This window comes from Danio aesculapii, chromosome 4 (assembly GCF_903798145.1).
Source record: "Danio aesculapii chromosome 4, fDanAes4.1, whole genome shotgun sequence".
In the NCBI taxonomy this organism is placed as follows: Eukaryota; Metazoa; Chordata; class Actinopteri; order Cypriniformes; family Danionidae; genus Danio; species Danio aesculapii.
The window spans coordinates 38,490,622-38,505,698 of NC_079438.1; the positions used below are offsets into that span (position 1 = coordinate 38,490,622).

Consider the following 15,077-nt stretch of genomic DNA (forward strand, 5'->3'; position numbering starts at 1 on the left):
TAATTTTTTTAAATGTTTGATTGATTTTTTTAAAAGTTTAAGTTAAGTATCAAACAAAAGCAAAAGAAAATTATACAATTAGGATAAATATCCCCTATAGCTGCAAAATTATATTGTTAAACAAGTAGGCTTCTACAGCAGAAAGGAAAATAAGCACAGGGTAATAATACAAATATAGTTAAATGCTAAAACCTAATTTTAATTTTAAATGTAATACACAGTTAAATGATAAATGCTTAATAATGTTTTTAATAAATCAACAAATACAAAGAAAAGACTACAACTGTTTCTAAATACAGGCTACTTTTAGAAATACTTAGACTCTTTATTTGACCACAGTGTGGACTCAAGGATGTTTACAAGAAAGTCATTTTTACAAAAAAAAAAGCCATTATTACTTTGAGAGGGTATGTCATTATTTCAAGGATTTATTTATTTATTCTCCTTTTGTTTAGTCCCTTATTTATCTTATGTTTTACACAGCGGATGCCGCAATCCAGTACTGGGAAATATACAGTATTATATTATATGATATTATATGCTATTACATGATATTACAACACAATCTCACGGCAATTCATAACTTTTTGCTTTAGTGGCTAATTCGTATGAATTGTACGATCTAATTCGTACAATTTAGTACGATTTGCTCATGCCCCAATGACGGTTTGGTTTAGGGGTGGGGTTAGGTGCCACGCCTCCTTTTTAAAATCGTACAATTTCGTACGACTGAACTCGTATGAATTCGTACAAAATAGCCACTAAACTGACAAAACGTAAAATACTTACATGTTCTCGTGAGATCAGGCTGGACATATATATTATATTATATTATATTATATTATATTATATTATATTATATTATATTATATTATATTATATTATATTATATTATATTATATTATATTATGAGAAAGTGTGATTATTATAAGAAAGTTTCTCATTATTTTGACTCGCAAATTATGGTTTTTTATTTAATAGAAGAAACTGGCCACAACTTCACATGTCATGGACATGATGTAAATATAATGTTGCCTTGACAAAATGATCTCAGGGCCACGATGCAAGATTTTATCAAATTTCAACAAATTGATATCATGTTCTTATTAATTAATTTGATGTGGCCATGACAAAACTAAGTGAACCAAATATGCCCCCTCCCGGTCACTGTGAATGGAAGTATAAAATTATCAATCAAATTTTAAAGATCCTGTAAACTATAAAATGTATCACATTGCTGTTTGCACTGTGGTACTTACTATGGTTTTACCATTCAGAAATGACACATTTGATAAAAAATGATAAAATACATAAACACTTGAATTCTGTAAAAGATGAATAAAAAAATCTAAATTAGTAAGAACCACACTACTTTTTGTTTGTTCAATTGTTTTAAATCTGTCAGCAACGCAAAGTTGTATTAGCAACGATGAGGCTGAGGGGAAAGATTTCTGCTTCTTTAGATATTTTATATATATATAAATATAAAATATATATAAAAAAATACATATATATATATATATATATATATATATATATATATATATATTATTATTATTATTATTTATTTTTTTTAAGAAGAAAACAAATAAAAAGGGTAGCAAAGATAGTTCTCTATAAACTACGGCATATAATCTTTGAATAAATCTGAGAGTCTACTTGAAATGGCTCTTCCTCTGATTGCTTTAACTGATTGCTTTGACTCTTTGACTTTGAAAAAGCAGTCATTGACCTTCATAGTGTTTTTGTTGTTGTTGTTCCTATGGAGGTCACTGGTCATTTTTTTCGATGGTGGTACAGTATGTGTGAATTATTGTAAAGGAGAAAGCAAACAGAGAGATAGAAAAGACTCCAGTTCCCTATGTACTACAATGTTTTATCTTTGCATAAAGCTGAGAGTCTTCTTCAAACAGCTCTTCCTCTAATTGCTTTGACTCTGTTTGTTTAGTAAGCTCATCTGCTCTCTCAATCACCTGTGCTTCTGTTGAATTTGAAGACTCTCTCACTGAACTCTTTGCTTTTGCCGGTCCTCCAGAACCCCGATATATCACTACATAGTCATCATGAAGACTAGAGACGCTCTTCACGTCCAGATTTCCTTTTGTGGTTCCAACAGATGACATCGTGACATAAAGAGAGTCACCTTCATTCTCCTGTGCAACATGAAAGATTGACAGAGCTGAATCAGTGTCTGTTGTGTGTGTTCAGAATTTCTACAGTGGTGAAAAATGTATTCAATTTTATTAGCAAATTTACCATTTAATAAATAAATGGTGTTAAATTATTATATGAAAGTTTGTGTTCTTGTGTCTACTGTAACTCACCTTAATTGCATTTTGACTACTTCCATTATTGCATTCTTCTTGTTTAGTTTGTTGCTGTTTCCCACGCTCTTTTCTTGAAGGACAAAAAAAAAACAAAGGTAAATGCATCAAATGAGCTTAAGATTAGGCATAACAATTAAATCACGTAAGAAGTCAAACATAAAAAAGTGCAAATGCAAATGACGCAGACTATGAAAAACAAGTGTACCACTTTACTTGAAGGTGGTGTTTATAAGACTGTCATGACACCTTTATAATCATGACATGAATCTCATTGCGTGTCATTTGTTTGAGATGTGGCATTACTTAAATAAACTTTAATGGTCATTTAAACACAATTATCTGGACTACGATACTTTCTAAGATTATTTTTGAATGTCTCTTTTGTGAAATTAGCTTTAAAAAAAAAATTAGAGGAGGCCTGTATCTTAAAATAGAACGGTGCAACATACTGTTCTTTCAGGAAGCATTTTCTGTCAGTATTCCCTGACTAAGTTGTATTGTCTTTGTAATCATAATGCTTTTTTTGGGGTTAGGTAGATGTTGGTTGCTTTGGAGCGCCATGTTGGTTGCATTGTAAATAAACAGGAATAATTCATGTGCTGAAATGGGAAAGTGCATCTACGATGATTTATTGACCATTTCCACAGAGTCGTCTCTGTCATGACAACTTGAAACAAATACATTAAAACATATCTTTACTTTGACATGACAATTTGAAATAACCAAGGCACCATAACTTGTCATAAATCTATCATAAACATGTTGCGAGGCCACTGTAGTTGAGGTCAATCAACATATTAATGGCACTGTTATAAAATTCATGCAAACAATTGTAATGGCCAGTCACAATGACAATTTATGTCATGTTGTCTTTATGATTCATTTTTTTAAATCAAGTTTCATGACAAAAAACTCAAACAAAGTCACATTTGCATTTAATGACACAACTAAGCAAATGCCATTTAATGACACAATGTTTTCATAAGTGTTTTCAATTGTGTCATGATGCATTCATGATGTGTCATGTCATGATTATAAAGGTTTCTTCTTTATAATCTTAGATGTTTTAGGAAAACCCCCTTCAGGTAAAGTGTTACCAAAACAAGTGGCAGCAGTTATTTATGCTCAATGTCTTCTCAGATATGAACTTCTCTTTTTCTTTAAACAGTTGTATGTAGTTAAAACTGGTCTCTGTGTAGTTATCGATGGTGTCAAGTGAAAAGTCAGAAAAGTACACAGATCCAGCTAAAACAACATGAGGGTGTAAACATGATTTGTTCAAATTGAATTAATCAGTATATCTATCTTTTGAGTAACACTGCTCTTACTATATACTGCACTGTTAACTATGTATCACTCCCAGTGCTTTGTCATATGTTTTGTGGACCTACCGTATGCATATAATGACAGACACCAAAATCACCAAAGCCAGAACAGGAACTCCAATCAGCATAAAGGAATAACTCAAACCTAAAGAAGAATAAATGAGGGTTTGTGAAAAAATTATGATTCCTTGAACCATCTAAACAAGTTTTACAGAGTCATAAATTCAATCTGAAAATATATTAGCCTTAGCTCTCTCACTTAAGCAAATATGAGAAATCTTGATATCGGTTTATAGAATACAAACAGATTTTGTATTTGCTTTCCATTGGACATACTGCTGAAAAGAATCTCACATGCATTACATGCAGTGGCTGGAGGAAGTAGAAGCTGCTGACTTGCATTGCCATGACTGTTTTTACTGACACACAGCAGAGGGTTTGTGTGTGTGAGAGACTGATGTAGAGAGATGAAGCTCCTCAAGCTTGTGTTGCTCAATTGCTCTTCACTGATGAAGGTGTTTGAAGAGTTCGAGACGAGACGTCCAGTCAGATGCCACTCCACTTCAGGAGAGGGATTCCCATCAACCTCACAGAAACACAAAGTTACATCAGTACTGGTACAACTAGAGGAGATGGATATTTGAGGAGCATCTGAAAAAGAGAGAGAGAACGATATTAAATCTCTAGATTTATGAGTGTCTTATGGAGGAGAAGAGAACAGATGGCAGTAAAAGTCCTACACTGCACATGTAATGTGATGCTGCTGTGAGCTGTTCTGTTGTAGTCCTGCAGCTGGTAGTTTATAGAGCAGGTGAAAGTGACTCTGTGGTGCCGCTGAGCAGCAGTGAAGTTCAGGTCAGAGATGATGCGCTCTTGTAGTTTGCTGCTCTCACTGAGGGGGATTCTGGCAGTGGAGCTCCATGTGAGAGTTGCTGGAGGAGAAGAGCAGAGAGTCTCAGCAGAGCAGTGCAGACACACAGATCTGCCCTCCAACACCTCCTGCTGATCCTGCAGCTCCTGCTCATCCACATACAGCACAACTTGAGGATTCACTGGAGACTCTGAAACACACACATATTGATCTTTAATAAAACTAAAATACAGTATATTTAAAGATCTAGTGATAAAATTTGAAACAAAAACCACAATTTTTTTTTGCAATAAAGTGTGGTTTATTTATAAACTAATTTCGAGAGGATCATGTGCTTATGATCAACACGGCTGGCTCCTCATTTAGCTCCGTAATGTGACCCATTAGATGATTACGGAAGCATTATAAATAACCAGAGTTTTTCACTCCAGTTATCTTCGTCTTGAAGCTTCCCCCTCCTTCCACCCCTACTTCCTCCCTCTTTTTTCCGATAGGGCGACACGGTGGCCCAGTGGCTAGCACTGTTGCCTCACAGCAAGAACACCGCTGGTCCAACCTCCTATCGGGCTGGTTGGTGTTTCTGTGCGGAGTTTACATGTTCTCCCCGTGTACGCGTGGGTTTCCCCCGGGTCCCCCGGTTTCCTCCCACCGTCCAAAAACATATACCATAGCAATAGATTAAACCAAATTATCACCGAAAACAACCCTAGTTTACACTTCTCACTCGGCGACAAGCAGGGGAGTTCTCGAGACCTACCTGAGCTCGAACTCCCCTCTCGCCCTTCTAACGGGAGGGAGCCCCGGGCTCGAGGATATTACGAGCTCAGGGCTCTCTCCCGGGACAGCATGCCAAATACGCTTTATTGATTATCAGCTAAGTGTGAACTCTTGAAATACAATATTTATCACAGAAATGCCTACTTAGAAATTCCCTACTAGTTTTCCATTATAAATTTCAGATAATGAGACAATTTACACTAGTATTAACCATTAAATCATGAAATCACTCACCGATCACTTCTAATGAAACATTGCTTTCTTTGTAGTTCCATTTCAGTCCACCTTCACCCTCAATCCTGAAGAAATACTGACCACTGTGTTTTGATCTGACATCATAAAAGACAGTGGTACAGTCCTTGTCTATTAATTTTCCAGTTATATTCCCTTTAATAAAAGAGTTCTGCACTGATGCACTGGAGTTAAATATTAGATTTTTCCCCACATCAGTCTCATTTATAAACCAGACTCCAGCAGCTCTCTCAGTGAGGTCTTTATCATATTCTTCTTTAATGTCAAATCTGCACTTTATAATCACACAGGATCCACTGAGAGCTTGAATCTTCTCTGGCAAACTGATGTTGAAATCTCTACAGCAAACACCTACAACACACATGATGAAAAGATTTCAAATAAAAGCAGAAACAAACACTAAAGCTTTCAGACACACCAACACATTACCTTTGGTTAAACGAAAAGTAAAATAAAAAACATTTAATCAAATTTCACGTTGCAATTATTTATTAAATTATAAGTGGTGAACATTTAAAACAGAACAATATTGACAACGAAATCTGCCATAAACACAATTTTATATATGAGAAATAAAACAAAAAAAACAAAAATGTATGGCACCATGCAGTTTCATGAAGTTGGATTAAAATATATATATAATTCATTTTGAAGGGAACTCAATAGGACTATATCCTCTAAAGGTGAATTCAAAAGGAGCACACAATTGGTTGCCTTTGCAACATTATAAAGACTGTAGGGACAGTTTTGTACAGATGTCTGTTAATAATTTATTCATGAAAAATGATTTTGAACAACTCTGTTCTCAAACACTAGAATTGTATGAAAGCAATCCTCACTGAATCCTCTAATCACACTGTATAAAGTAATGTTTTCATCTGCATTTTATCTGGTTTTCTCTGTGATCTCATAATAACACCTCAATGTACTTTTTTTGGAAAGCCAAATTAATGAGTTTAAAAGTCTTTTTTCTATTAAACGAATTAAAAAAAAAGAAACAAGCTCATGATTTAATGTTCTTTTTTTTTCTAAAAGGATATACCATTAAAAAATGAACAAATTCTCTTTCTATTGCGCGCTCTTTAAAAAGTGTTCATTTCTACTCTACCGTCCTGTTCTTCCCGCTCAGCAATCAATAACTTCACCACATTCTTCAATAATAAAACAACTATACTGTAAGGTCCACGTTTTCGACACCACAAATAGGATGATCAGCTGAACTTTACAGACCACATTACTGGAAATATCTAGTCCTGTTGATTCACCAAAAATATTTACCCTAGCATGCTACACAACTCCTTGTTCAAGCTCTTTATTTTCAGTTCCGGCTGGACTATTGTAACGCTTCAATACGGTATGATCAAACCTCTCTAACTGATTTACAATGATGCGGTCTTTAATGAGCTGAAAAGAGTGCACGTTATATCTCTGGTCATCAGTTTGTACTGGTTGCCAATGGCCTCATACATCAAATTCAAGACACTGATATATGTTTTTAAATCCTTGCTACTGTATATGCTTTGTGTATAAACTATATATAGAGTTTGCTTGCGAGTAAATGTATAGAGTTAACCAGATTTGTCATTTGTATCGCAAATCAATATTAAAGATTAATTTATTCTTTAGGATAGCCCTCTTGAGATGATTGTAAAATAAGTACAATAAGATGCAATTAAAAGAGAAAACAAACCGTTGTTAAACAAATTAATTTATGTTAAAAATTATACATTTAAAGGTAGATACTTCTGCAAGAAATATGCCTATTTTTCCACAGAAAATATTTAGTGCTTTTTTTTAACTTCATGCACCAATTAATCTTTTAGATTTAAGACTGCTTTGATTTAAGCCAAACCTTTTAGATTACAAGCCTTGAAGTACTGTAATTACAATTACAAGCCTTGAAGTATGAAAATGTGAATGTGAAAAATTAAAACGTTAAGTAGTTCAAATTACACTGAACAAGTTACACTTTACTAGATTTAAGTATACTGCAAAAATATCCATAAATTAGAAATTTTCCCTATTTTGTGATTCATGTTTACATTTTTCCTGCTTTTGAATTGCATTATGGGACCTTTCTTCCAACAAATTCAAAAAAGTGACTTTAAAGTGATATATTGTCTTGGTTGGTATTGTATTATGATATTGTATGATGTATTATCCCACAGGAGTATACTAAATTGTCAATAAAAGTCATTTTGTTAAACTGTAGAGTTGAATTATCAACATCAAAAGTTGACACAGCAGAGATCAACATCCCATAACACAATTCACTACTAAGGAAGTAAATGGAGATCACTTGTGAATCACAAAATACATAAACTGTTAACTAACAGATATTTTTTACACTCTGTGTAGTGAATGAGAAAGAAAAAACATACAAACAAACAAACCTCGTAAGAGAAAACAGAAGATAATGATTTTTTCAGCAGTGTCCATATCTTCATCAACACACTCAGTCCTGTGGAGAAAAACACTTGTGTTTACAAACTTGTATGTATAATATTAATGTAACTATCACATACTGAATAATCACATACTAAGAATCACATACTGAATATAAAATACGAAACATGCCAGGAATAAATTAAAATTTTCGGACAGCTTAACAAACTAAAATACTGACTTAAACTAAAGATACTGACTTACTTACTTAACAAGGTTATTTTATTAAATTAAAACTAAAACTGATATTAAAACTATTAAAATGATAAAAACTCTAAATGTTACTATACAACATCTTCATTAACTGAATTAAAATATACACAATAAAAAAAATAAAACAACTTCAACCAACAACAGTCCCTGAAAAACTAACACTAAAATAAAAATAATAATTATCAAAAATTACAACAGAATTTGTAAGCTCTCATTCTGTGGCTCAATCTGCCCTGCCGCTGTTTATAGAAAGTACCTGTAGATGTGCTTTTACAGACTAACACATCAACCAAGTGCATGACTATGTATACACAAAAACATCTTTTCTATATAAAGATAAAACACGTGTTGTAACTTCTTCAGACTGCAAAAAAAAAATCAACTATGTATGTCTAACTACATATATGATCTTTGATGTGAAGTTGCATTTGTGTGGTTTTGGGTTCAATATTTGCGATTATTTTACTATTAACAATATTATTTATTATTGATATTTATTATGTGTTATTAATTATTATTTTATTTTTATCACTAAGAGGTTTGCACAAGAGAGTAAACCGTGCAAACGTTAAACTTTGCTTTGATCTACTCTAAATGTGTACTGTTAACTCTGCTAAACTAAAATCACTAACTAAAACTAAACATAAATATGTAAAAACTAAATAGAAATGTGTCACAAAAACTAAATTAAAACTAACTAAACATTAATCAAATATTTAAAAATAGTAACAAAATTTTAAATAATATAAAAAATGCAAAACTACAATAACGGTGCTTACCAGGAATGATAAAACAGTGTAGCTGCAAAAACCTTTTCAGAAATAACAAGTTATATTTGTGAATGGTAAGAACTGCACTGCTGCTGATGTGAGGCTTAGCAGGACTGTGGTGTGAACACAAACATTAAATAAAGACTGAACTTCCTGTGTCGACGCCAACTATCTATAACCTTTCAAAGCACAAGTGTTTTTTCCAGAACCTATTCAGTACATTCAGAAATGCCAAACTTTTAGCTTAATTTAGGCTTAATTTCAAATTGATCTAGATGTTAAGTTGCTTTGACACAATTGTAAAGTACTACATTACTGGATCTACTGTATACATCCAATAATACATTATGATCACTTATGATCTTGCCTGCCTTGTCCTCCATACTACAGTTGTTAAGCTGCATTAGTGTTTATTTTATTATGCCCAAGTACGCTATTGATCTTATATTTGATATATAAGTGGGCGCAGCTATTGAAATATTTTTGGCCTGAGTCTTCTGGTCCCATTCACTTCCATAGATTTTTAGATGTTAAAAACAGCCCATTATGCTGCTTGATGGTGCAAACTGATGTTACCATATTGTATTAATCTACTTGTTATGGAAGGTCATAAACACAGTTGTTTGTATAGCAAGTAGTTTGACCATTTTTTGCTGTTAATTTTTCCTAGTCAATTCTCCCATAGGCCACTGAATCCGAAGTTCTAAATCAGTCTCAAAAACAAGCCCCCATCTGCATTGAAGAATAAGGTCAATATACACTATAGAAATAAAGATTCATTGAATTGGATTGAATTTAAGAAAGCATTCATGATGCAAATAGTCTTTACCTGGCTAATCTGCAAGCAGCACGAGGGAAGAACAGGCTTGATAGCCCTAAAATTGACACACCACAAAGCAGTAGCATTATAGCATTGTCGGCGGGACTGAGCATGGATTTCCCCTTTGTAGTGGAAATGCATGGTGGGGATTGGAAAAGGCTGCTAGTGAAGAGGTTCTTTTGCTGCCATGGTGACTTGTATTGGAGAATATTGGCTTGTAGCCATGTAGATTGTCAATGACGAATTAGACTTGTCACTGAAGAGATGTATAGGATCTCAATTAACTTACTTACTATCCTTTGCCTTGGTCACTGAATTATCATGGGTCACCACAGCAGAATGAACCGGCAATTAATTTTATGTTACTTTTTTTTTATGTGACATATGTCCTTCTAACCTAGCACTGGGGAAACCCCCATTTCACTCTTTCATACGGCCAATATAGTTTACCCAATTGACCTACAGCGCATGTCTTTGGACTGTAGTGGAAAGCAAAACACCCAGAGAAAACCCACACAAACATGGGGAAAACATGCAAACTCCACACAGAAATGCCAACTGGCCCAGCCGGGACACAAACCAGTGATCTTCTTGCTGTGGGGTGACAGTGCTAACCAGTGAGCCACTGTGCCACCCTGGATCTTAATTCACCCAAAATAAATAAACAAAATAAAAATCACAAACTCGTTAGATAGAAAATTGGTGAAAGAAAAAACTAAATGTTACACAGCACACAATGTCGACACATCTGGGGTTACATGGCCAATTCTCTATTAAAACAAACAAAAAAATTACACCAAAGAAACAAACTAAAGAAAGAAAACAATTACACATTAAATGATCAGGCATGACATGCTGCAAAGTCAAAGCCAGCAACCAGTTTGTTTTTTTAAACATTATTAAGCAATGACTACACCAGCATTGCTTTAGAGTTCATCAGAACGCAAAGTGTGCGATATACAGATTAAAAAATGTATTCAGCACCACCCCTAAGAGCTGCAATGTACGGTAAGGTATGTGTATTTGTATTTTGAGAGAGAGCACCGAGTGCTGTCAGAGCTGAGCTCATTACTATTAACAACCGTGCAAAATACTGCATGGTCAGTAAGGACCTTTTGATTCTAGCGATAATTTATGAAGCAATAAATAAACCTTTTAGGCTGCACGGTGGCGCAGTGGGTAGCACGTTCGCCTCACAGCAAGAAGTCGCTAGTTTAAGCCTTGGCTGGGACAGTGGGCATTTCTGTGTGGAGTTTGCATGTTCTCCCCGTGTTTATGTGGGTTTCCTCCAGGTGCTCCGGTTTCCACCAGAAGTCCAAAGACATGCGGTTTAGGTGAATTGGGTAGGCTAAATTCTCCATAGTGTGTGTGTGTGTGTGTGTGGATGTGTCCCAGGGATGGGTTGCAGCTGGAAGGGCATCCGCTGCTTAAAACATATGGTGGATAAGTTGGCGGTTCATTCCGCTGTGGTGACCCCAGATTAATAAAGGGACTAAGCCGAAAAAAAATGAATGTATGAATAAATCTTTTTTTCTGCAGAGTTTTTTAAACTTGATCTGTTCTCTAGCTCTGTGCTTGATAATTGTTCTTATGTCCCAAGCTACATGTGTGAACCGTGTCAGTCTGTCCTGTCTCCCCTCATCTTGACCTGTCTCTGTATTTAATTTAGTACAACTGTTTACCTCTGCTTTGCCCTCAGTGTGTATTTGTGGTCTTGTTCTGTGGAAGCCCTATGATATGTTCACCTGCATCTTTCTGTTCCTGTTTTTTTTTCTGCTCTGTGTCACCCTGAAGTCTGACTATCTGACTGCTTGATTTCCCTTTTGTTATTAAATATTATTTCAGAGACTTATCCCTTGCATTTGGATTTCCTTTTGAGTTCTGACAAATTCAACTTATTGAATCAATGTACTGTAATATAAGGCGTTCTTAAAACATTAATTAAATACAAAATGACAAACCAAGTAGCACCTTCTAACAAATTATTCAACTTTTCTTAGAAATGACTTCTCTCTTCTGTGGATTATGTTTTTGCTAATCTAGTATATGTTAAAGAGACTTTTAGATGTGTGAAGCCGGTTCCTTAAAACTAAGGTGCCAATTTAGTATGGGTTCATTTTGAATTATATCTTTTTTCATTTAAAACAAATGTTTTGCTTAAAGTGAGGAACGTTTGAGTGCTTCTTATAGTGTTCCCTAAAATTTTATGAATTATTTGTATTTATACAGTTGACGTCAGAATTATTAGCCCCCCTAAATGTTTAGCCCTCCTTTTTATTTTTCCCCATAATCTGTTTAAATGAGAAGATTTTTTCAACACATTTCTAAACATAATATTTTTAATAACTCATTTCTAATGATGACAGTAAATAATATTTTACTAGATATTTTTCAAGACACTTCTATACAGCTTAAAGTGATGTTTAAAGGTTTAACTAGGTTAATTAGGTTAACTAGGCAGGTTAGGGTAATTAGGCAAGTTATTGTATATCGATGTTTTGTTCTGTAGACTATCAAAAAAAAATAATATTGCTTAAAGAAGCTAATAATTTTGACCTTAAAATATATATTTTTTAAATTAAAAACTATTCTAGCCAAAATAAAACAAATAAAATTTTCTCCAGAAGAAAACGTATTATCAGACATACTTTGAAAATGTCCTTGATCTGTTCAACATCATTTGAAAATATTTAAAAAAGAAAAATTCAAAGGGGGGCTAATAATTCTAAACTGTATATACAATATTTGTTTTAAAAGCATTGCATTTAAAATGCGTTGGAACGACTGATCTCTTATAGACATGTCATTTATAAACATGTCAGTTTAGTCATTAAAATTAGATGTGAAGAAGAGAAATGAAACCACACCTTGTACGGGAAAACAGAATGCGTTTCATTAACATCAGCTCAGTCCTTTGAGAGAAACACACACGTATTTACATCCACAAATTGCTAAAGAAATTAATTGACTGTAGCAAGTGCAAGTTGAACATTTGTAAAGAAATATTGGTAACACTTTACAAGAAGGTTGTATTAGTTAATGTTAAAGATAATATATATTAAAGATAATAGATAATGTTAATCTGTCTACTAACGTGAACAAACAATGAAAAAATACATTTACAACAATATTTATTCACGTTAGTTAATGTTAAAGAAAATACAGTTGTTCATTGTTAGTTGATGTTAACTCACTCATTAACTAATGATAACAAGCATGAAGTTGGATGTTAATAATGCATTAGTAAATGTTGAATTAGGATTAATAAATGCTGTACAAGTATTGTTGAACCTTATTGTAAAGTGTGACCGAAATATCTACAGGAAAACAAGATTGTAAGACTTACCAGAGATCAGAAGAGTCAAACAAAGTCGCTACAAATTAATTTCAAGATTCATTGGTAAAGATTAACCATATCATATTTCATATTAATGAATCCAAGTAAATGTGTGCTGCATAAACAATGACTAAAACTATAAATTGACTGAGTATATGTTTAAACACTAGTATTAAATTGATTCTGTTGGCTCTTTGGAGGCTCAGTGTTTCTCTATTTACATGTTTACAAGTGCAAATGTTTTAAGATGCACATTTTAAATGTACTTTCCAAGTATAAACTTCCTACATGTTATTTAAATGTTGAGTTTTTAGACTTTAATGTCAAACTTTATTCTCAGCCTTACAAATACCCCAGACAGCAGGGGATATTTATTCATATCTATTAGCTGACGCCCTCTAGCGGTCACTGACCTACTGATTGAATACTGTTAGAAAATAGTTATTTACAGTATGAGAAGCCATGTTTTATTCCAATCCAACCAGTATATCATTGAGTGTGAATTAACTTTTGTCATCATCATAATTACTATAAAATAACCATATCCGTTACTATAAACTGATGCTTTTAAATATTTATTTAAATTATTTTTAAGGCTGACACTCTTGTTTTATGGGGCTATAATAAATTAACAGGCCAAGGAATAATTTTAAGATCAAAATAACTAACAATGAGTACTCTATGTGATTTATCTACAGTATGTCCAATATTTGCTGAACATCATTTTGTGCAAAGATACTATTTGATCTCACTACAGATATTTTTTTCCCTTCAGTACATACAGGTGTGATTGCTATCATTCAATCACTTTTGCCATCATTTACTAATCAAATGACATATTTTGTTTTCAGGCTTCATTTGGTAAACTCTCAGTCTAGCAGTCTAGCAGTTCAACTAGATTCCTTGTTTTTATTTAAGATGACCAACAGTTTTTTAAATGGATTAAAAAAAAAAGTATCAAAATTATTTGGAGAAAATATCATTTGTTTTATTTCGACTGGAATAAAAGCAGCTTAGAATTTTTTTGAAACCATTTTAAGGTAATTGTTATTAGCCCCTCAAGCATTTTTTTGATTATCATTTTACTTGCCTAGTTAACCTAATTAACCTAGTTAAGCCTTTAATTTGCACTCTAAACTATCTTGAAAAATATCCAGTAAAATATTATGTACTGTCATCATGGCAAAGTCAAAAGAAATCATTTATAAGAAATTATAAAAGTATTATTTTTAATATTATTAAAACTATTATGTTTAGAAATGTGTTTTAAAAATTCTCCTTCTATCAAACAGAAACTGAAAATTTATAGGGTGGACTAATAATTAAGGAGGGCTAAAAATTCTGTTTTCCGTTCCCTTTTCGGGGAACGAGGGTTACGTTTGTATCTGAGACGTTTCCCTCCATGGGAACTCTGACATGCGTCTGGAAGACACTATGGGAGAGTGTATGGAAAATGCCTTCTACAAATATCTGTGAGAGAATGCTAATGCCCAGAAGGAGGCGACACTTTTAGTTGAGTGTGCTCTTACCTGTGCTCTTAGGCTCACCCTGGCACTAATAAGCGAGAGCGATGGCATCTACTATCCAGTGGACCAACCACTGTTTTGATATGGCACTTCCCTTCTGCCGACCAACATAACAGATAAAGAGCTGTTCACAAGATCTTAAAATCTGCATACGTTCCACGTAAAGGAGCAAAGCATGAATGGGACAAAACAGTGAAAGGGCTGGGTCTGCCTCCTCCATGGGTGGCGATTGCAGGTTCACCACGTGGTCTCTAAATGGGGTGGTAGGAACCTTGGGCACATAGTCAATTCCTGGCACAATTCGCTGACTGAAAATGCCTCTAAATCCGACTCTCTTGATCTATGGTAACGTGATCAGCAAAGTTGTCTTAATGAACAGAATTTTTAAGAGTACTGAGTCAAGTGGCTCGAACG

The 15,077-nt window shown here is 33.8% G+C and overlaps 1 protein-coding gene across 1 annotated transcript; it reads right to left on the reverse strand.

Moving 5' to 3' along the window:
* Positions 1–1,859: 1,859 nt before the first annotated feature.
* On the reverse strand, positions 1,860–7,991 carry LOC130223518 (sialic acid-binding Ig-like lectin 10). The gene is made up of 7 exons (XM_056456360.1): positions 7,946–7,991; positions 5,535–5,903; positions 4,393–4,713; positions 4,007–4,303; positions 3,719–3,797; positions 2,325–2,397; positions 1,860–2,153 (listed from the first exon to the last, which is right to left on the reverse strand). The coding sequence occupies exons 1-7, from the start codon at positions 7,989–7,991 to the stop codon at positions 1,860–1,862; spliced, it is 1,479 nt and encodes a 492-aa protein (XP_056312335.1).
* Between the last annotated feature and the right edge of the window lie 7,086 nt (positions 7,992–15,077).

What these genes read in the sequence shown, in the direction of transcription:
- LOC130223518 (XM_056456360.1), bottom strand. Translation starts at nt 7,991, where the DNA reads ATGGACACTGCTGAAAAAATCATTATCTTCTGTTTTCTCTTACGAG. An exon ending in CTTCTGTTTTCTCTTACGAG is followed by an intron (nt 5,904 to 7,945) that starts GTTTGTTTGTTT and finishes TGTGTGTTGTAG; the next exon opens with GTGTTTGCTGTAGAGATTTC. An exon ending in GTAGTCAAAATGCAATTAAG is followed by an intron (nt 2,154 to 2,324) that starts GTGAGTTACAGT and finishes CATGTTGCACAG; the next exon opens with GAGAATGAAGGTGACTCTCT.